A 23,567-nucleotide genomic window follows, 5' to 3' on the forward strand; every position below is an offset into this window, starting at 1 on the left:
TGTGTGTGTGTGTCTTACTTCAACATGAACAGCAGATCAGGGTTGTGTGTGTGTGTGTGTGTGTGTGTGTGTGTGTGTGTGTGTGTGTGTGTGTGTCTTACTTCAACATGAACAGCAGGTCAGGGTTGTGTGTGAGCAGGTCGGGGTAGAGCTGCTGAGTGGCTTCGATGGCCTCGCCCACTCTGCCCGACAACACCAGCTTCTGTATTCCTATTGGCCAAGATAAACAGCTGATCAAACACACACACTTGCATTTGCGTGTGTGTGTGTGTGAGAGAGAGAGAGAGAGAGAGTGACAGTGTGTGTGTGTGTGTGTGTGTGTGTGTGTGTGTGTGTGTGTGTGTGAGTGTGAGTGTGTGTGTGTGTGCTTGTGTAGTCGGTCGTGGATGAGGTGAGTTGCAGGGCATTGTGGGTAGTTCTCACTCTGTCTGTTCTTGATGGAGGCGTGGTCTTCCTGGATCAGCGTCTCTGTTGCCCTGGCGAACGCTGTTGCCGTGGCGCAGTACCCATGATGCACCAGGTAGCTGGACACCATACTGGAGGAGACAGGAGGGGTTAGACTCACAGGGAGGGGGGTGTGTGTGTGTGTGAGCATGCATGTGTGTGAGCGTGTGTGTGTATGTGTGTTGGTGTGTGTGTGTGTGAGCGTGTGTGTGTAAACGTGTGTGTGTGTAAACGTGTGTGTGTGTGTGTGTCATACTTCTGCAGCACGGCCTGCCACTCCCCCAGTCTCTCTCCGAGGGGGAAGCGGGCGATCATGCTGTGGATCTTTGCGCGCCATTCGCTCATGTAGTCCTCGATGTCAAACAGGAACGGCTGCTGGCCGAAGTTAGCGTCTACGATCTCCCCGGGGGTCTGGAGGCCCACCGTGGGGTACAGGTTGGGCTGGGGGTGTGTGTGTGTGTGGGGGGGGGGGGGGGGGAGGTTAGACAACTCGCCCTGAACATCAATCATATTTAATTTTATTCAATATATTAAACAGATTAAATGTGCCACATTAGTTTCAGGGCAAAGAGAAGTCTTTTAAGTCTATTATTATTAATAATAATAATAATAATAATAATAAGTAGATATTTGAGAGAGGTACTCACAGGAAGGTCTGTGAAGGCGACACCTGGGTGAACACACACACACACACACACACACACACAGATGGATTAGAACACTTCTAATGATGTCTGGTCTGGCACACACAGCTGCACATACACACAGGTGCACACGCACACTCACACACACACCTAGACTGATGCCGTTCTTGGTGTAGAAGCAGGTGTTGTTGATGAGGTTGACACAGCAGCCAATCACGTCGCCGGTGGTGAAGGTGGGGCCGTATGGTTGGCCGGTCCCTGAGGAGCAGAAGGAGTGGCCGTCGTCGCCGTGGTAACCATAGGAGTGCTTGTCCCAACCTTTGAAGGGAGACGAGAGACTGAGGGGTGAGTACTTCATAACACACACACACAAACACATAGAGGGGTGAGTACTTCAAACACACACACACACACACACAAACACAGAGGGGTGAGTACTTCAAACACACACACACACAGAGGGGTGAGTACTTCAAACACACACACACACACACACACACACACACACACACACACACACAGAGGGGTGAGTACTTCATAACACACAGACACACACACACACACACACACACAGAGGGGTGAGTACACACACACACACAGAGGGGTGAGTACTTCATAACACACACACTCTCTCTCACACACACACACACACACACACACACACAGAGGGGTGAGTACTTCAAACACACACACACACACACACACACACACACACACACACACACACACACACACAGAGGGGTGAGTACTTCAAACACACACACACACACACACACACACACACACACACACACACAGAGGGGTGAGAGCTTCAAGCTTCATATAACTAGAATCTGACAGATACTGAATGTTCAGGTCCGATGCAGATTTATGGCGGCAAAATTCACCAATAACCGATATTCGGTATCTGCCGATATTTTGTATATAAAAAATCAATGAAGAGTTTCTCTGTAGCAGCTTTCATTTGTAAACAACAGCAAAACATCCTCTCAATGCTCATTAGGCAAAAATGAATGTCATCAGTAATGGTTTATCCCAGCCCCCCCCCCACTACTAACCAGTCATGTTGACTAACCAGCCATGTTGACTAGTTATCATGACTAGTTAGTTAACATGATAAGGGAGACAGAGAGGGAGGGAGGGAGAGAGAGAGAGAGAGAGTAAGTAGGTCATGTGATCTGTGAGGTATTACATTAATCAGGGATAGAACTACTAAAGCCTCAATGTCTACTTGTACTTGAGGTTTTGTGTGTGTGTGTGTGTGTACTTGAGAGAGTGAGAGAGTGTGTGTACTTGAGAGAAAGAGAGTGAGAGAGTGTGTGTGTGTACTTGAGAGAGAGAGTGTGAGAGAGAGAGAGAGAGAGTGTGTGTGTGTGTGTGTGTGTACTTGAGAGAGTGTGTGTGTGTGTGTGTGTGTGTGTGTGTGTGTGTGTGTGTGTGTGTGATATTACTCCTAAAGCTGGGCTCACCGCTCCTACATGCTAATGAAATGGGCAGGCCTCCACTACAGGATCAGACACACAGACAGTAAAACAGTCATCCATACAGACGGACAGTAAAACAGTCATCCAGACAGACAGACGGTAGAACAGTCATCCAGACTCACCAGGCAGTCTGTTCATGTTGACCCCCTGGGCAGAAAGGCCGATCCCCATGTACCTGCACACCACAACATCATCATCAACAACATTATGTGTCACAACCAGATAGATAGCACCAAGCAAGCTAAGGGAGTTTCACCAACTTTGACCAAATTCAGCTCCAACTCTGTAACTGATGTCATGAAGGTGGCTCACCCTTTAGCCCGATTACCATAGCAACTTATCCTGCAGTGCTAGAGGATAACTCAAGCCCACTAACTTGGGCTAATCCTGGATATGTTCAGCTGGCTTGGGTTTGGTTAGGGCCCTCAGGTCTGGGTGATTCTCCAGTAAGACCTTGGACGTGTGCTGGCAGGATGTTGTACGTTTCAGTTTATTCAACATATTCCAGTTCAAGCCAAATATCCCTGTTCATGTTTCCCCATCTGGAAAAGCTGATACAAGCGTTGTGTAACATCTAGGCTGACTGTGTTCTTGCACGGTCAGGGTTAGGGTCAGGATCAGGGTGATCAGTCTTTAACTTGGTTATCTCTAGTTTCGATGTTAGCTTATTGATTTTCACTTTTTTTTTACCAATTCAGAAACGGTAACAAGAACCAACAGCTCGATAAAGAAGAAATTCTGTTTGAAGTTCCAAACAACAACATACTCCTAATAATAATATAACCCCTGAAATGGACTTGCTGTGTCGGACCCCTGGTCAGTAATAAGTGTCAGGTAGGACACTCCATTTCAGAAAGGGTTAGGGTTAGGGTTAGGGTTACCCTAACCCTAACCCTAACCCTGGTCAGTAATAAGTGTCAGGTAGGACACTCCATTTCAGAAAGTGCTTTTCGGGACCAAAACAGAGTTCATAAATGAAATTAAATATTTCTTCATTCCCTGATCGCTACTGATTAAACATCGTCATCACAACCACAGGAAGCTTGAATGTTACATATTGCACCTTTAATCCGAAACACAACGTTTATATTAGGTCTGACCCCCCCACCCCGAGAGTTCATATTAGCTTTTGGAAAAAATCCAGATGGGAAAAATGAAGAGGATTTATTTCTAACTTCACAGACAATCTGATTAAACCACCTGCCTCTGGTGCCAATGAAGATACTGGAGACAAGTAGTTCCAAAACGTCCTTCCTGATTTACCAGATATTGATGTTTTATTGGACTAGGATGTAAGTGGGCAGCATCAGTATCTATTCATTTGAAGATGATAATCTCAGCTAGAGACATTACTCTGACTGGCCATGCAGGCAGGCAAACAGTTGCCTGGCAACTGGCTCCACAGGTTTACGTGAAGGAACTGTGAGTCTCCATCAGCGTTAGAAACAGAACACTGACACTGGCTAGTGATTGGTCAGTCTTAACACACATCTAGGGAGTGATAAACTAGCCAATCACACTCTCCCGTCTCTGCCCCTGGTTTAAACCAGCCAATCACACTCACCCGTCTCGGCCCTTGCTGACGATCTTCACCTCAAAGTAATAGATCCCGCAGGCGGCAGGGATGGGGTGTGTGGCGCGCACCGACGCCGCGTCCTTGTGGTTCTTTCCGTGACCTACAGGGGGCGACAACCAGACAATAGTTAGTTATTTAGTGTACACAGTGCATTCGGAAAGTATTCAGACCCCTTCACTTTATCCGCATTTTGTTATGTTACAGCCTCATTCGAATATGGATTAAATTATTTTTTTCCCTAAAGTTCTTTCATTCTTTCCAGTAAAGGTGGAGGGGGAGGGTGAGGTGGAGGTGGAAGTAAAGGTGGAGGGTGAGGTGGAGGGTGTGGTGAAAGTGATGATGTGTTTATTTGAGGTTGTTACAGAGGCGTTGTTATGACTCAGAGAGCTGAGAGACTTGGAGGAGAACGTCGGGAGAGCATTTTTAAATTGAAGCGTAATATTCATGAACCTTTGTTGGCTCCCTGTCCAAGTGGCTGTTCATGATTTGCCCTGCGCACAACGTAACAGCCACATACACTCACCAGGCCCTTTATCAGGAACACCTGGACACCTTCTCATGGTGGAGGAACACCTGCACACCTTCTCATGGTGGAGGAACACCTGGACACCTTCTCATGGTGGAGGAACACCTGAACACCTTCTCATGGTGGAGGTGGTGTAATGGTGTGGGGAATGTTTTCTTGGCAGACTTTGGGCCCGTTAATACCAACCAATCATCTCTTGAATGCCACAGCCTATTTGACTATTGTTGCTGACCATGTGCATCCCTTCATGGCCACAATTGACCCATCTTCTAATGGCTACTTCCAGCATGATAATGCACCATGTCACAAAGCTAAAGTCGTCTCATACTGGTTTCATGAACATGACAATGAGTTCAGTGTTCTTCAGTGGTCTTCCCAGTCACCGGATCTGAATCCATTAGAACACCTTTGGGATCCAATAGAACACCTTTGGGATGTGGTAGAACGGGAGATTCACAGCTTGAAAGTGCACCTGAAAAATCTGCAGGAATTGCGTGATGCAATCATGTCATCATGGACCAGAATCTCAAAGGAATGTTTCCAACATCTTGTGGAATCAACGCCACAAAGAACTGAGGCTGTTTTGAGAGTAAAGGGTATTAGTATAGTGTTGTAATAAAGGGAGTATTACCCAGTATTAGTATAGTGTTGTAATAAAGGGAGTATTACCCAGTATTAGTATAGTGTTGTAATAAAGTGCTCGGTGAGTATATTTTCACACACACCTCCCATGTCAGAAGGTCATGATGAATTCAATAATAGTGGAAACAGGTTTTTGATCACCGTCAACCGTCATGAAACCATGACAACCTCACTCCTGTCAATACTCCCTCTATTTACAATATCATTCTTCATGTAAATGTGATGTATGTGTGTGTGTGTGTGTGTGTGTGTGTGTCTGGCCAGTGTGTGTTTGTGTGTCCTGCCAGTGTGTGAGTGTGTGCGTTTGTGTCCTGCCAATGTGTGTGTGTGTGTGTGTGTGTGTGTGTGTGTGTGTGTGTGAGTGAGTGTGAGTGTGTGTATGAGTGTGTGTGTGCGTGTGTCCTGCCAGTGTGTGTGAGTGTGTGTTGTGTTTATCAACAGTCTGTCGTTGTAGGTTTGGTAATATGACCTTTAACCCCCAATTCAGGCAGGTTAGAACAGCCCAGAGGGAGGAAGAAACCTTGAGAGGAACCAGACTCCTCTGGCTGGCCTGGTGTTACCACAGCGATGAGCCAGGCCTACTGTATGTTACCATGGTGATGAGACATGTTGTTACGGTGAGGTTACTATGGTCACCTTTGGTTCATCAATGTTGTACTTGTTTGTAACTTTGAATGTCCTTTTGATTGTTCATGTGATAAGCAGGGTTCCCCTGTTAGAGAGCCCATGGTCTCAGGGTTCCCCTGTTAGAGAGCCCATGGTCTCAGGGTTCCCCTGTTAGAGAGCCCATGGTCTCAGGGTTCCCCTGTTAGAGAGCCCATGGTCTCAGGGTTCCCCTGTTAGAGAGCCCATGGTCTCAGGGTTCCCCTGTTAGAGAGCCCGTGGTCTCAGGGTTCCCCTGTTAGAGAGCCCGTGGTCTCAGGGTTCCCCTGTTAGAGAGCCCGTGGTCTCAGGGTTCCCCTGTTAGACAGCTCATGGTCTCAGGGTTCCCCTGTTAGAGAGCCCGTGGTCTCAGGGTTCCCCTGTTAGAGAGCCCATGGTCTCAGGGTTCCCCTGTTAGAGAGCCCATGGTCTCAGGGTTCCCCTGTTAGAGAGCCCATGGTCTCAGGGTTCCCCTGTTAGAGAGCCCATGGTCTCAGGGTTCCCCTGTTAGAGAGCCCATGGTCTCAGGGTTCCCCTGTTAGAGAGCCCGTGGTCTCAGGGTTCCCCTGTTAGAGAGCCCGTGGTCTCAGGGTTCCCCTGTTAGAGAGCCCGTGGTCTCAGGGTTCCCCTGTTAGAGAGCCCGTTGTCTCAGGGTTCCCCTGTTAGAGAGCCCGTGGTCTCAGGGTTCCCCTGTTAGACAGCTCATGGTCTCAGGGTTCCCCTGTTAGAGAGCCCATGGTCTCAGGGTTCCCCTGTTAGAGAGCCCGTGGTCTCAGGGTTCCCCTGTTAGAGAGCCCGTGGTCTCAGGGTTCCCCTGTTAGACAGCTCATGGTCTCAGGGTTCCCCTGTTAGAGAGCCCGTGGTCTCAGGGTTCCCCTGTTAGAGAGCTCGTGGTCTCAGGGGGTCCCAGCAGCAGGCTGGTACAGTTGTGAAATGCTCCGTTCACCTGGGCTATTTGTAGGTGCTCCAACCTGTAACCAAACACCCCCCCAACCCCCCTATGACCAAGCACAGTCATCATATATACAACACACACACTCCTGTCCTGGCTATTTATACACACACACACACCTGTCCTGGCTATTTATACACACACACACACACACACACACACACACACACACACACACACACACACACACACACAGTCGCTGACTCTCTCTCTTTCACACACACACACACACCATACAGTATGTTTATAATGACAGTGGGTTTTCTTGCTGGCATTTGAACCAGAAGAGGCAGTTTTGGACTCTATTTCACAGAGGTTTTTAATTATGTGTAACATCGTTCCATAATAACCAGCCCACTTGATTAATAATGTTACAGGCCTACTAACTCACTTTAAGCCGATTCCACTCTGCTACAATGTTGCTGTGATGATGTGTTCCAATTTTTGAAATGTTTTATTATTTGTTTTCCACTTTGTTATTGAGTTAAAGGCACAGTATGCAGGATTGGACCCTCTTTTGAATGCATTGGGAATGGCAGTGACTATTCAGACTAGTGTCTCCTCCTCTCTCTCCCATTGCTCAATGCAAACTACTTCTAACTGAAACAATTAATCTGTCTATCATTTTCACATTTTTATCCAGCAAATGTCTTTGTTACATGACCTTGAAACTTGCAGAGGACCTGTGGTTGAAAATGCAGTTGTTTAGTTTGGGAATGAAACATGAACACAGAAATGAGCCAGCCAGCAGAGACACTCACATTTGGTAAACCAGAAGTTTCACACAAATCACATCATTCCCCAAACAAAACTCAGACAAGGCTGAAATGTCAAACAGGACATTTGTACCCGTACATTTTAGAAAAGTAAATTCAGGCAGAAGGACAAGGTCTTGGCAGGTGCACACCGTCACAGATTGCAAAAGCATCAAAGAAACAAGCCTACGCCACCTAAAACAGCCTTCAAAGCCGAGTGGAAAACCATGTGACTGTTGTTGGTAGGCAGGTGTATCCTGTTTCCATTGATCATCTTTGAGATGTTTCTACGACTTGATTGGAACACAGTAGCCTCCATCATTCTTAAATGGAAGAAGTTTGGAACCACCAAGACTCTTCCTAGAGCTCGCCGCCTGGCCAAACTGAGCAATAGGGGGAGAAGGGCCATCATCGGGGAGGTGTCCCAAGAACCCAATGGTCACTCTGACAAAGCTCCAGAGTTCCTCTGTGGAGATGGGAGAACCTTCCAGAAGGACAACCATCTTTGTAGCACTCCATCAATCAGGCCTTAATGGTAGAGAGGCCAGACGGAAGCCACTCCTCAGTAAAAAGCACATGACAGCCCGCTTGGAGTTTGCCAAAATGCACCTTAAGGCTCTCAGACCATGAGAAACAAGATTCTCTGGTCTGATGAAACCAAGATTGAACTCTTTGGCCTGAGTGCCAAGCGTCATGTCTGGAGGAAACCTGGCACTGCTCATCACCTGGCCAATACCATACCTACGGTGAAGCATGGTGGTGCCAGCATCATGCTGTGGGGATGTTTTTCAGGGGCAGGGACTGGGAGACTAGTCAGGATAGAGGGAAAGATGAACAGAACAAAGTACAAAGAGATTCTTGATGAAAACCTGCTCCAGAGCACTCAGGATCTCAGCCTGGGGCGAAGGTTCACCTTCCAACAGGACAACGACCCCAAGCACACAGCCAAGACACCTCAGGAGTGGCTTCGGGACAAGTCTCTGAATGTCATTGAGTGGCCCAGCCAGAGCCTGGACTTGAACCCAATCGAACATCTCTGGAGAGACCTGAAAATAGCTCCCCGTCCAACCTGACAGAGCTTGAGAGGATCTGCAGAGAAGAATGTCAAGACCTTGTCATGACAACCTGACCCACACAGTGTGTAATTGATTCCTATGCAAATCAAAGACCCTATAAAAACAAAGATATTAATTCCAAAATGACATAAACTATGATCCTTGCACTAAGATGGACTCAATTCAACTTAGTGAGTGATTTGTTGATGACATTTTTGCGTTTTAGCTCATTTTATTCATAGCTGAATACTTGAGTACAATGTACGCAGTATTTCTGTATTTTAATAAATTTACTGAAATTTCTAAAAACCTGTTTTCGCTTTGTTATTCTGGGGTATTGTGTGTGGATTGATGGCAAATTATTTGTAATTTAATCAACAAAATGTGGAAAAAGTCAAGGGGTCTGAACACTTTCCTTCTTTGATACCTGCTGGGACCATATATATACTGATGTATATGCACTCACTGTAATGTAAGTCGCTTTGTATAAAAGCGTCAGCTAAATGGCATATTTTATATATATATTATATATTACTTTCCGAAGGCACTGTATAGTACTAGTTCAACAGTCATATATACACTCACCGGCCACTTTATTAGGTACACCTTGCTAGTACCGGGTTGGACCCCCTTTTGTCTTCAGAACTGCCTGAATTCTTTGTGGCATAGATTCAACAAGGTGCTGGAAACATTCCTCGGAGATTTTGGTCCATATTGACATGACAGCATCACACAGTTGCTGCAGATTTGTCGGCTGCACATCCATGATGCAAATCTCCCGTTCCACCACATCCCAAAGGTGCTCTATTGGATTGAGATCTGGTGACTGTGGAGGCCATTGGAGTACAGTGAACTCATTGTCATGTTCAAGAAAGCAGTTTGAGATGATTTGAGCTTTGTGACATGGCACGTTATCCTGCTGGAAGTAGCCATCAGAAGATGGGTACACTGTGGTCATAAAGGGATGGACATGGTCAGCAACAATACTCAGGTAGGCTGTGGCGTTTAAACAATGCTCAATTGGTACTAAGGGGCCCAAAGTGTGCCAAGAAAATATCCCCCACACCATTACACCACCACCACCAGCCTGAACCGTTGATACAAGGCAGGATGGATCCATGCTTTCATGTTGTTTACGCCAAATTCTGACCCTACCATCTGAATGGCGCAGCAGAAATCAAGACTCATCAGACCAGGCAACGTTTCTCCAATCTTCTATTGTCCAATTATGGTGAGCCCGTGTGAATTGTAGCCTCAGTTTCCTGTTCTTAGCTGACAGGAGTGGCACCCGGTGTGGTCTTCTGCTGCTGTAGCCCATCTGCTTCAAGGTTCGACGTGTTGTGCGTTCAGAGATGGTCTTCTGCATACCTTGGTTGTAATGAGTGGTTATTTGAGTTACTGTTGCCTTTCTATCATCTCGAACCAGTCTGGTCATTCTCCTCTGACCTCTGGCATCAAGGCATTTTCGCCCAGAGAACAGCCGCTCATTGGATATTTTCTCTTTTTCTGACCATTCTCTGTAAACCCTAGAGATGGTTGTGCGTGAAAATCCCAGTAGATCAGCAGTTTCTGAAATACTCAGACCAGCACCAACAACCATGCCACATTCAAAGTCACTTAAATCACCTTTCTTCCCCATTCTGATGCTCGGTTTGAACTTCAGCAGGTCGTCTTGACCATGTCTACATGCCTAAATGCATTGAGTTGCTGCCATGTGATTGGCTGATTAGATATTTGCGTTAACGAGCAGTTGAACAGGTGTACCTAATAAAGTGGCCGGTGAGTGTGTGTGTGTGTGTATATATATATATATATATGTATGTAGTACTAATTATATATATAGTACTAGTTCTACAGTCATATATACAGTTAGGTCCATATATATTTGGACTCTGACACAATTCTTGTTATTTTAGCTGTTTACCAAAACATATTCAAGTTACAGTTATATAATGAATATGGGCTTAAAGTGCAGACTCTCAGCTTTAATTTGAGGGTATTCACATCCAAATTGGAGGAAGGGTTTAGGAATTAGAGCTCTTTAATATGTAACCCCCTCTTTTTCAAGGTACCAAAAGTAATTGGACAATTGACTCAAAAGCTGTTTCATGGACAGGTGTGGGCTATTCCTTTGTTATTTCTTTATCAATTAAGCAGGTAAAAGGTCTGAGTTGATTCCAAGTGTGGCATTTGCATTTGGAAGCTGTTGCTGTGAACGCACAACATGCGGTCAAAGGAGCTCTCGATGCAAGTGAAACAGGCCATCCTTATGCTCCTGCAAAAAAAAATCCATCAGAGATAGCAGCAACATTAGGAGTGGCCAAATCAACAGTTTGATACATTCTGAGAAAAGAACGCACTGATGAGCTCAGCAACACAAAAAGGCCTGAATGTTCACAGAAGACAACAGTGGTGGATGATCGCAGGATCCTTCACATGGTAAAAAAAAAAACCTTCACAACATCCAGCCAAGTGAAGAACACTCTCCAGGAGGCAGGCATGTCATTATCCAAGTCTACCATAAAGAGAAGACTTCACGAGAGCAAATACAGAGGGTTCACCACAAGGTGCAAACCATTCATAAGCCTCAAGAATAGAAAGGCCAGATTAGACTTTGCCAAAAAAAAACATCTAAAAAAGCCAGCCCAGTTCTGGAACAGCATTCTTTGGACAGATGAAACTAAGATCAACCTGAACCAGAATGATGGGAAGAAAAAAGTATGGAGAAGGCTTGGAACTGGTCATGGTCCAGTTGCTGGTGACACTGTTTGTGATTTATTCAAAATTCAAGGCACACTTAACCAGCATGGCTACCACAGCATTCTGCAGCGACATGCCATCCCATCTGGTTTGCGCTTAGTGGGACCATCATTTGTTTTTCAACAGGACAATGACCCCAAACACACCTCCAGGCTATGTAAGGGCTATTTGACCAAGAAGGAGAGTGATGGAGTGCTGCGTCAGATGACCTGGCCTCCACAATCACCCGACCTAAACCTAATTGAGATGGTTTGGGATGAGTTGGACCGCAGAGTGAAGGCAAAGCAGCCAACAAGTGCTCAGCACCTCTGGGAACTCCTTCAAGACTGTTGGAAAACCATTCCAGGTGACTACCTCATGAAGCTGATTAAGAGAATGCCAAAGAGTGTGCAAAGCTGTCATCAAAGCAAAAGGTGGCTACTTTGAAGAATCTAAAATATAAAACATATATTTTTCGTTTACTACATAATTCCATATGTGTTCCTTCATAGTTTTGATGTCTTCAATATTAATCTACAATGTAGAAAATAATAAAAATAGGAAATAGGAATAAGAAAAACCATTGAATGAGAAGGTGTGTCCAAGCTTTTGACTGGTACTGTGTATATATATATAAATATATATAGTACTAGTTGTCCAGTCATGTATATATATGTACAGTATATGTATATAGTACTAGTTGTCCAGTCATATATATGTATATATATGTACAGTATATGTATATATATATGTATATATATGTACAGTATATGTATATATATATGTACAGTATATATATATATATATATATATATATATATATATATATATATATATATATATATATATATACACACATATATATACATATACTGTACATATATATACATATACACATATAGTCCTAGTTGTCCAGTCATGTACCAGAATGTGCCTGACCCGGTGTGAACACACAACAATGACGCTGTCACAGTACGCTGCAGACAGGACCTGAGGGTTGTCCTAACACGCTGCCTGATCAAAGTCCCAAACATCCAGGAGATGACAGGCTGTGGTGGCTGTCTGGAAACAGTGAAATGCCTTTTCAATAAACATTCAAACTCTTCATATGTTTGTCTGTCGGCTCAACAGGTTGTTGCCTCTGCTATGATCACAAATGTGGACCGATGTGACAGGCCTGCCTGTCTGATCTCTGAGCAGATCAGGTTCAACAGCAGTCTAGGTTACCAACAAACGTGTCCAGGCCTCCTCCTCCTCCTCCTCCTCCTCCTCCTCCTCCTCCTCCTCCTCCCCCCCTGGGAGAGCCTCTCTATCTGGCTGTGGCTGGCCTGGTTCAGTAATGGCAGAGCTGAAGCCGAGCTGTTGTTGTTTAACGTAAAGATGCCAGTAGAACTGGCCTGATGTTCTCTCGGCTCCATCCAGAACCATTCAGAAGTCGACTCCTCTCATCCCATTCTGTCATTATTCTACGGTCACGCTGCTCAATATTTCACAAAAACGACGTTCATTTGATGTCAAGTCGTGCAGCAGTGGGAAGGACGGGTTTTTATAGCGTGCTACATTCCTAGCCATGTAGCCGGCCCAGGTTATGTCCTCTGGGTTAGGGGTTAGAGTTAGTACAGGGTTAGGGTTAGGTCCTCTGATTTCTGGAAGCAGGATAGTCACAGAGAACAACAACAACCGTCATTTCTCCACACGGCTACCTGAGCTAACAGCTAACACCGTCCCTCGGCTAGCTGGGGAATGCCTTCTTATTGCTAGCTCGCAAGCTAACTCGCTAGCGTCATAGCTAAAAAACAACAACAACGATTGAAAACGTAGGATTGCTTTCTTAACGACTGTCAAATAACATGAGAAACAGGCTAAAGCGACCTGAGACTAGAACCCTAACCCAGGCCTCGGTGGAGGTGGAGGTGAGGGGGGTTAGAACCCTAACCCAGGCCTCGGTGGAGGTGGAGGTGAGGGGGGTTAGAACCCTAACCCAGGCCTCGGTGGAGGTGAGGGGGGTTAGAACCCTAACCCAGGCCTCGGTGGAGGTGAGGGGGTTAGAACCCTAACCCAGGCCTCGGTGGAGGTGGAGGTGGAGGTGAGGGGGTTAGAACCCTAACCCAGGCCTCTGTGGAGGTGAGGGGGGTTAGAACCCTAACCCAGGCCTCGGTGGAAGTGAGGGGGTTAGAACCCTAACCCAGGCCTCGGTGGAGGTGAGGGGGTTAGAACCCTAACCCAGGCCTCGGTGGAGGTGAGGGGGTTAGAACCCTAATCCAGGCCTCGGTGGAGGTGTCTCTTCAGTTTAAAAGAGCTTTATTGCCACAGGAAACACCCGTTTACATCGCCAACGCAAGTAAAAAAAAAAAAAGTAACAGTAAACATTACACACAAGAGTTTCAAAAGAATAGTAAACATAAAACAATTCCTCTCCGTGTGAAACAAAGCCAGGGACGGAGAGGAGAGGAGGGGAGGGGATCAAACTAGATCTGGAGATGAAGAAACTAAGTCTCACAGATACTGCAACCCTCCGGAGACATAATGTCATATCCCGACCTCTCTCTGCCCGGTGTTCTTACTACTGGTTGTCATGTCTGTACCTTTATAATGCACCCGGAGGTTGTTCTGAGACAGGCCGATGTAGCTGTATTTATCCTTGGGGCTCCAGGACCGCGGCAGCGGGGTCTCCTCCTCGTCCACGGCCGGGTACAGCCGCTTCAGCCGCTCCGTCAGCTCGCTGTCCTGGTAGTTAAAGGCAGGGTCTCCCAGCAGCAGGCTCCCCGCGCCGAGCTCTGCCATTTTAGCTCTGATATGATGTGTGTTTCTGGCTTATTTTCCACTCCTGTCCCGTGTCAGTCCGTTGACAACGACAGAGACGAGCTGGAGAAACAGCGGTGGTGTGATCTCCCCCGGATAACCGCCGTCCGCTGGAGGGCCGACCGGGGCGGCTGGGAAGTGACGTTCAATACTGGGGCATTCCGGTAGGGAGGTTCCTAGAATAAACTACAGATCCCAGCCCTGCTCTCTGGTCTAGTTTTTCCGCTTAGGTCCGTAGAAAGGGTGCTGGGAATTGTAGTTTTAGAGAGCGTTTTTTTTTATTTCAATGCACTTTTACGGTCATGACTGGATTTATCAATTGCCCTCCTGTCCCCCCTGTGTGAAAGGTCATGAGGGAGATGTTTTTGCAGGTCCACAAAGTTGAATTAAGTGTGTTTAACGTGACTGCAATGGTTTTGGACTAATCATCATTAATCCACCAATAAACACTAGTTCTTATTAATTATACATCAAACCGCAAGACATGGAGAGCAAACAGAAGCAGAGGAGGTTGAGAGTCCCAGCGGTGGGTTTTGACTACATCGAACATCTCATCAGGCGCGCCGTGGACGACTACAGCCGCCCTCCGGGGTCCTGCGTTGCCGTGGCAACAGTACGTAAACAGGACGTCTTTGTCTCGACGAGGAAAACTAACAACTAAATATTAAATATTAACAACTAACTACTAAATACTAAATAGACACAATTAAATGTTACTAAAATATTAACCTTTATATTTGTTGCACCTATATATTTCAAATGTCGATACAGAAAGAACTTAGATTACCACCGTTATCCCCGTCGGAAAGGCAAGTTCTCATCGACAGGCAGCTATCTCTACTGTCCTATCTCTACTGTCCTATCTCTACTGTCCTATGTCTAGTGTCCTATCTCTACTGTCCTATCTCTACTGTCCTATCTCTACTGTCCTATCTCTACTGTCCTATGTCTAGTGTCCTATCTCTACTGTCCTATGTCTAGTGTCCTATCTCTACTGTCCTATCTACTGTCCTATCTCTACTGTCCTATCTCTACTGTCCTATCTCTACTGTCCTATGTCTAGTGTCCTATCTCTACTGTCCTATGTCTAGTGTCCTATCTCTACTGTCCTATCTCTACTGTCCTATCTCTACTGTCCTATCTCTACTGTCCTATCTCTACTGTCCTATGTCTAGTGTCCTATCTCTACTGTCCTATCTCTACTGTCCTATGTCTAGTGTCCTATCTCTACTGTCCTATGTCTAGTGTCCTATCTCTACTGTCCTATCTACTGTCCTATCTCTACTGTCCTATCTCTACTGTCCTATGTCTACTGTCCTATCTACTGTCTTATCTCTACTGTCCTATCTCTACTGTCTTATCTCTACTGTCCTATCTCTACTGTCCTATCTCTACTGTCCTATCTACTGTCCTATCTCTACTGTCTTATCTCTACTGTCCTATCTCTACTGTCCTATCTCTACTGTCTTATCTCTACTGTCCTATCTCTACTGTCTTATCTCTACTGTCCTATCTCTACTGTCTTATCTCTACTGTCCTATCTACTGTCCTATCTCTACTGTCTTATCTCTACTGTCTTATCTCTACTGTCCTATTTCTACTGTCCTATTTCTAACTGTCCTATTTCTAACTGTCCTATTTTGACTTTCAGACTGTCTGAGAAGCAGCGTGACGTCAGGGGACCTCCTCCCGGCCGGCGTAGAGCATCTGACCCCAGAGTGAGACAACGAGCAGCTCATTGACTATAATATATATAATATATACAATAAACTACTAAAACAGTCCTATTTCATCACTAACTACCTATAAACTACTAAAACAGTCCTATTTCATCACTAACTACCAATAAACTACTAAAACAGTCCTATTTCATCACAATTCTTCACCCTTTTCCTGAGGTGTGGACTTATGTGACCTCCCCACGTGGACGGGTTAGTGTTGGCCAGAGGAAGGAGGGGAGGTCACACTCAGTGGAGATGTTAATCATGTCGTGTTTGTTTGGCTGAGAGACAGAGAGAGAGAGACAGAGACAGAGAGAGACAGAGACAGAGACAGAGACAGAGAGAGCTGTATAAGTATGTATGTCCAGTAGATTGACCTGTCTCACCTGTCCCTTTGCCCTGCCAGGCGTGCTGGACCTCTGGCTACCTGTCCACCTGGCCAGCCCACATCTCCTCCCAGGCTGTGCAGCAGGGACGCAGAGACACCAGGAATCATGGGTACCTCACTGACTAGACTGCAGCATCCCATTTATAATAATAATATTTTTATATTTATTTTGTAAATGCTTTTCTCAGTGCTCAAAGACACTACATTCCATGGAGAGAACAAGAATACATAGATAAATAAAAAAGTCAAACACAAGCACATTCAATAAGAACAATAAACATAGTTAAAGATTAAAAGCAGGTTTGAAAAGATGGGTTTTCTCCACCCTTCTCCTGAAGTGTGTACTTGTGTACTTCCCCCGTGGATTAGGATGGGAATGGACCAGTGCAACAGCGCATGCTTAGACCAATCCTGTGCTTTTCAATCTCTGTGGAAATGTGCACAAATGCAGACTTTGCTGAAGGTTGCGTGTGTGTGTGTGTGTGTGTGTTGCAGGTGTGGTGATGAGTTTGGGGGTACGGTGGGGAAGCCAAGGTTCTTGGAGCAGCTGGAAAGTTACTTGAAGAGAGAACTACAGGTTGTGGACCCCCACAGACCCCAGGCTCAGGAGCGCAGACTACAGGTCCCATCAGCCACCTCATCAACACTCCTAGTTCAGACAGCCTGGTGGAAACCCATTTGAAATTAGTGACGCCTTCTGACACGACAAACCAATCAAATACCTCGCTAGGTCGGAGCTAAAAAACAAACAGAATTCAGTTTTTCTCTCAGGTTTCCTTCCTAGCGAGCTGCAGTTCTCTGCTGAACTGTCCCCCCGGCCAGAAACACATGACAACAAGCAACCATTTATGGGCATGTAGGGGGGAGGGTTCTTGGAATGTAACATCCAATGAAATTGCGAGCACATTCTACCATCGCTCCATCCACTTCAATCCAAGACAGATCGGCTCATCTAACATTCTCCAGACCTCCATGTTCCTAACCCTAACCCTAACCCTAACCCTAACCCAGGCGTGAGAACAGAGTGACTGGGAGATTTTCTGTCTGGCTACGCGATGCTACACTGACACATACATACCATCAACCTCATTCACTGTTTTATTCCAGCTGAGGACAGGGTGTTTAACATCCGGCTGAGGACAGGGTGTTTAACATCCAGCTGAGGACAGGGTCTTTAACATCCAGCTGAGGACAGGGTCTTTAACATCCAGCTGAGGACAGGGTCTTTAACATCCAGCTGAGGACAGGGTCTTTAACATCCAGCTGAGGACAGGGTCTTTACCATCCAGCTGAGGACAGGGTCTTTAACGTCCAGCTGAGGACAGGGTCTTTAACATCCAGCTGAGGACAGGGTCTTTAACATCCAGCTGAGGACAGGGTCTTTAACATCCAGCTGAGGACAGGGTCTTTAACATCCAGCCACATGTACTTGTTAAATAATCAGTGCATGCAGGCAAATCTTCACTTCACTTCTTGTTGTCATGTCCAAGTTTATTGTCATTGCACATTGAACTCTCTCTCTTTCTCACACACACACACACACACACACACACACACACACACACACACGCACACACACACACACACACATTGTTATGTTGTTATGATATTGTTTTTTTAGTTTTTTTTACGGCTGGCATTGTTGAGAGCTAGCTGCCCAAAGCATTTCATTGCACCGTCTACGGTTGTATTCTGTGTTAACTTCAAACTTTTCTGAATCTGTTCTGGGATCGGTGCTACCCTGCTTCTCCTCCCTGCCTCCCTGTCCCATGCAGGTTTACCGCCAGGTCTTTGACAGCTTCATTGAGGCCTTCAAGACCTACAAGCCTCTTCTCTCTGCCATCAAAAACCAGTACGAGATCACATTAGGTGGGTTGTTACTGACACACAGGTACAGGTGAGGCTGTGGGAAGTAGAAATCAGAGGACGGGCTCATTATAAAACATGGAATGGAATGAGGAATGGTATCAAACACAGTATAATGGTGTAAACCTCTCCTGAATGACTGACTGATGTACCTCTCTTCCTGTGGTGGTCATGATGACTGTGATGTCACATCCTGTGTTCCTCCCGCGTCCCTGACGGACTGTGATGTCACATCCTGTGGGACTGTGTTGGTCATGTGATTGTGATGTCACTTCCTGTTCCTGCAGCGTCCCTCCGGGAGCAGATCCGGGGTCTGGAGCCTCTGCAGGCACGGCTGGTGATAGTGTCAGAGCAGTGTGAGAAGAGGATTCTGGGATTGCGAGAAGAGGAGCGTGGGGAGATCAGGACTCTGAAGCAGGAGCGACAACACCTGCAGAAGGTCATAGAGAATATGAGAGAGACCCAGATCTCCCTACAGACACAGGTACCTGTCTGTCTGCCTGCCTGTCTGCCTGTCTTTCTGCCCAGCTGCTTGCCCGTCTGTCTGCCTGTCTGTCTGTTTTTTTGCCCACCTGCTTGCCTGTCTGTCTGCCTGTCTGTCTGTCTGTCTGTCTGACTGCCTGTCTGTCTGTCTGTAGGTCAGCTGTCTCCAGGAGGACCTATCAGAACAGTACCTTTTGTACAGGGAGGAGAGTGATGCCAGGAAGCTGCTGATCTCCAACCTGAGCACCGTGACCTACTGCCCGGAGGAGGAGGAGGAGGAGCCTGACCACGAGCAGGAGGGTGGGGCCAAACACCTGGGGAGGAGGAGGGGCCAAACACCTGGGGAGGGGGAGGGGCCAAACACCTGGGGAGGGGGAGGGGCCAAACATCCGGGGAGGGGGAGGGGCTAAACATCTGGGGGTGAAGCATGTCGGGTGTGTGTGTGTGTTTGGCAGAGACTTTTGATGAATGAAATGAGGTTTTAATAATAGTGTAAATGTATACACCTATTACAAGACAAATACTTCATAGAACAACTCATCTTATTCCATCTAAACTGATGACATCACAGCTCTGACACCTCTAGACATTCCACAGAGCTTACAGCCAGGAGGGGGCGACAGAATAGCTCACCCTTCGTGTGTGTGTGTGTGTGTGTGTGTGTGTAGAGGTGGAGAGTGAGGACCCAGTGAAGGTGAAGCTGGCTCTGAAGGTGTGTCGGGAGGATCTGAGTCTGGTCCAGATGGAGCTGAACCGCCTGCAGGCGGAGTATGGAGATGTGGTCCCCCGCCGCACCTGGGAGGGCCTGGACCACGCCCACAACCACACCCTCACCCAGGTACACCACGCCCACAACCACACCCTCACCCAGGTACACCACGCCCACAGCCTGAGCCTGATACTGATTGGGCCCAGCAGTCACATGGGCAAGAGTTGGCCTCTCATAGCCCCTTCTCCTGTTTGTGTTAACTCCTGTGTGGTGTGTGTGTGTGTGTGTGTGTTATCCCTCCTCCAGATGGAGACCTTGCAGAAGGACTTCCAGCAGCTGAGGTCAGAGTTGGACGTCCTGCTGGAGGTCCACAGGCAGGTTGTGTCACACAGAGACAGCCTGCAGGGGGAGCTAGAGGGCTTCAAACTGGCCTCCACCCCCAGACCACCCTGGGACCACTGCACAGGTACACACACACACGCACACACACACACACACACACACACACACACACACACACACACACACACACACACACTCACACACACACACACCATAGAGTTATACAGAGACCAGTGTACAGATAGATCAACTAACCCTCCCTATCAACTAACCCTACCTGCCAACTAACCCTACCTGCCAACTAACCCTACCTCCTATCAACTAACCCTACCTATCAACTAACCCTACCTCCTATCAACTAACCCTACCTGCCAACTAACCCTACCTGCCAACTAACCCTACCTCCTATCAACTAACCCTACCTGCCAACTAACCCTACCTGCCAACTAACCCTACCTCCTATCAACTAACCCTACCTGCCAACTAACCCTACCTGCCAACTAACCCTACCTCCTATCAACTAACCCTACCTCCTATCAACTAACCCTACCTCCTATCAACTAACCCTACCTCCTATCAACTAACCCTACCTCCTATCAACTAACCCTCCCTATCAACTAACCCTACCTCCTATCAACTAACCCTACCTCCTATCAACTAACCCTACCTCCTATCAACTAACCCTACCTCCTATCAACTAACCCTCCCTATCAACTAACCCTACCTCCTATCAACTAACCCTACCTATCAACTAACCCTCCCTATCAACTAACCCTACCTCCTATCAACTAACCCTCCCTATCAACTAACCCTCCCTATCAACTAACCCTACCTATCAACTAACCCTACCTGCCAACTAAGCCTTTGTGTTTGTGTGCTTGCATGCGTGTGTGTGTGTGTGCGTACGTGCGTGTCTGTGTCTGTATGTTTGTGTGTGTGTGTGTGTGTGTGTGTGTGTGTGTGTGTGTGTGTGTGCGTGTGTGTGTGTGTGTGCGTGTGTCTGTATGTTTGTGTGTGTGTGTGTGTGTGTGTGTGTACACTGTAGAGGCCCTGGGAGGGAGTGAGTTCTGTCCAGAGTTGTATCAGGACCAGTCCAGCCAGAGGAGGCTCGTAGGGAAGACCTCTGAATTCTACACTGGACTGGTAAACCCGTCGGACGTCCGTCCGTCCGTCCGTCCGTCCGTCCGTCCGTCTGTCTGTGTCTGTCTGTCTGCCTGCCCCTGACCTTAACCCCCCCTCCCCTCTCCTCCTCACCCCCCCCCCCTCCCCTCCCCTCTCCTCCTCACCCCTTCCCCCCTCCCCTCCTCCTTACCCTTCACCCCTCCCCTCCCCTCCTCCCCTACCCCCCCCTCCCCTCCTCCTCCCCAGGGGGTGGGGCCAGAGGTGCCTGTCTACCTGCGCTACTCTGGCCCGGTGAAGAAGACGTTCCTCCAGAAGGCTGATGTGCTCCGAGTCATCAAGGAGGTGTGGAAGGAGAAGGTGACAGAGGACCAACAGGTCAGTGACATCATCACCCTGCGCCTTTTTCCTCTTGTGACCACATCCTGTCTCCATCCCTACTACAGATGTCCTATCTGTGTTAGACTCTGACCACAGTGATGTCACAGCTGTCTGTGTTAGAGTGTGTTAGTCTGTGTTAGAGTGTGTTAGTCTGTGTTAGAGTGTGTTAGAGTGTGTTAGTCTGTGTTAGAGTGTGTTCGTCTGTGTTAGAGTGTGTTAGTCTGTGTTAGAGTGTGTTAGTCTGTGTTAGAGTGTGTTAGAGTGTGTTAGTCTGTGTTAGAGTGTGTTAGTCTGTGTTAGAGTGTGTTAGAGTGTGTTAGTCTGTGTTAGAGTGTGTTCGTCTGTGTTAGTCTGTGTTAGTCTGACTACAGTGATGTGTTGTTTGTCTTGACTGTGGGATTCCTGTGCAGAGGGATGAGAGCAGTGATCTGGCCGAGTTTCTGAGCAGGCATCTGGAGAGGCAGCACGGGGAGCAGGCTGGGTCCTGGGCCTACAGCCTGGCCGAGGCTCTCCAACGCCACCACAGCCACGCGTCCATCAGCCTCTTCTACAGCATCCTCACTGGGAAGGTGAGTGGGGGGGCAGTTGGGTTAGGTGGATTATTATTATTACTGTGTTATTACCATGTTATTATTTACCTGACATCCTCACTGGGAAGGTGAGTGGAAGGGGGACATGGGACATGATTGATGTGAGAGTTGGGGATTTGGTTCAGTTGGATCAGCTTAGATTTTAATATGTTAGGTGTATAACCAGTGTTTTGTTTACCATAGCTATTACTGTGTTATTACCAGGTGGATGAGAGTGTTATTACTGTGTTATTACCAGGTGGATGAGAGTGTGTACCACGGCCAGACTCAGCTGCTCTCTAAGCTGCTGAAGGTGCTGATCAACAGTGATGTCACAGAGAGCGGGGAGCTCAGCGCTCACAAGTTCAGGTGAGACATCTGCTCTCATTGGCTACTGCAGCCTTACAGGTGAGACATCTGCTCTCATTGGCTACTGCAGCCTTACAGGTGAGACATCTGCTCTCATTGGGTACTGCAGCCTTACAGGTGAGACATCTGCTCTCATTGGCTACTGCAGCCTTACAGGTGAGACATCTGCTCTCATTGGCTACTGCAGCCTTACAGGCAGGTGACACACATCCACATCAGACAGGTTGAAACTCACTGACCTGGAGACGGATCAGTCTGAATGAATGTTGAGTGGAATAGAACATATGTTTAACTGACATGTTTAACTGACATGTTTAACTGACACATGTTTAACTGACATGTTTAACCGACACATGTTTAACTGACATGTTTAACTGACATGTTTACCTGCTGTGTTAGAGAGGTCCTGAGTGCGGCCTTCCCTCTGAAGGGAGATCAGGACCTGGAGGATCTGGTGGCTGCAGCAGAGCTGGACAACAACACTGGGAGCATCTCCTACCAGAGGCTGTATACAGAGGTAGCTAACACACACACACACACACACACACACACACACACACACACACACACACATACACACACACAAGCACTCACACACAAGCACTCACACACACACACAGGATGCTGTTGCTAAGATGTTGTTGCTGTGTCGCCTCCTGCAGGATGACGAGGGGGGACACAGAGAGTTCCTGACTCTGGTGAAGACGCAGGCGGCTGCAGAGAGACACGCCTACATCAGCCAGCTGAGGGGCCGGCTGGGGGGCCCAGGGTAAACATGCTAACATGCTAACTGCACAGTGAAACAGTAGGAAAAATGTGTTGTGTTATTACCAGGTGGATGAGAATGTTATTACTGTGTTATTACTGGAGTGAAACAGTAGTGAACATGCGTTGTGTTTGCGGTGGACAGGGAGGTGACTGTGGCAGATCTGAGGAACGCCTTCCAGAGCATCGACCCGTCTCTGGACTCGACTACTCTGGACTGGAACCTGGCTGTGGCCTTCCAGCTGGACCAACAGGCGCTGGACCAGCAGGGGGCGCTAGTGGAGACAGAGCTGGCTCTGGAGCGCCTCCTAATGGCCAATGTGACCCGGGCCGGCCCTGTGCCCGCACTGCAACACGACTGACTCACACACACACACACACACACACACACACACACACACACACACTCACATGGAGCACACACGCACACACACACACACACCCCGTCTGTCATGCCAGCTTAGTATAGCCACATTCAGGATCACCTGGCATCTAGTGTATTTTTCTTGACTATCATTGGTGCCTGTGACCTCTGTGACCTGGTGTATGTGAACCAGGAACACAGCAGGCCAGACACCATCATTAAAACAGAAT

At 47.3% G+C, this 23,567-nt stretch overlaps 2 protein-coding genes across 2 annotated transcripts in view; one reads left to right on the plus strand and one right to left on the minus strand.

Moving 5' to 3' along the window:
• ranbp10 (RAN binding protein 10) overlaps positions 1–14,358 on the minus strand; it is a 21,278-nt gene extending 6,920 nt beyond the window's left edge. The window contains exons 1-8 of the mRNA XM_083667119.1: positions 14,045–14,358; positions 4,137–4,248; positions 2,695–2,747; positions 1,239–1,406; positions 1,092–1,114; positions 701–885; positions 424–536; positions 102–210 (exon numbers count right to left, since the gene is read on the minus strand). Coding sequence (XP_083523245.1) covers positions 102–210; positions 424–536; positions 701–885; positions 1,092–1,114; positions 1,239–1,406; positions 2,695–2,747; positions 4,137–4,248; positions 14,045–14,243 — 962 coding nt within the window. The 5' untranslated portion in view covers positions 14,244–14,358. The remainder of the gene's footprint in view (positions 1–101; positions 211–423; positions 537–700; positions 886–1,091; positions 1,115–1,238; positions 1,407–2,694; positions 2,748–4,136; positions 4,249–14,044) is intronic.
• tsnaxip1 (translin-associated factor X interacting protein 1) lies at positions 14,259–23,566 on the plus strand (the record flags this gene model as incomplete). Its single annotated transcript, XM_083665629.1, has 17 exons — positions 14,259–14,343; positions 14,820–14,874; positions 15,913–15,979; positions 16,389–16,480; positions 16,866–16,992; positions 18,146–18,239; positions 18,524–18,720; positions 18,875–19,019; positions 19,388–19,557; positions 19,735–19,894; positions 20,816–20,913; positions 21,139–21,267; positions 21,681–21,839; positions 22,099–22,208; positions 22,608–22,725; positions 22,871–22,977; positions 23,119–23,566. The coding sequence occupies 17 exons, from the start codon at positions 14,259–14,261 to the stop codon at positions 23,333–23,335; spliced, it is 2,130 nt and encodes a 709-aa protein (XP_083521755.1). The 3' UTR covers positions 23,336–23,566.
• Position 23,567: the final 1 nt, after the last annotated feature.

This window comes from Argentina silus (genome assembly GCF_951799395.1).
Source record: "Argentina silus genome assembly, chromosome: 3".
NCBI classification, from domain to species: domain Eukaryota; kingdom Metazoa; phylum Chordata; class Actinopteri; order Argentiniformes; family Argentinidae; genus Argentina; species Argentina silus.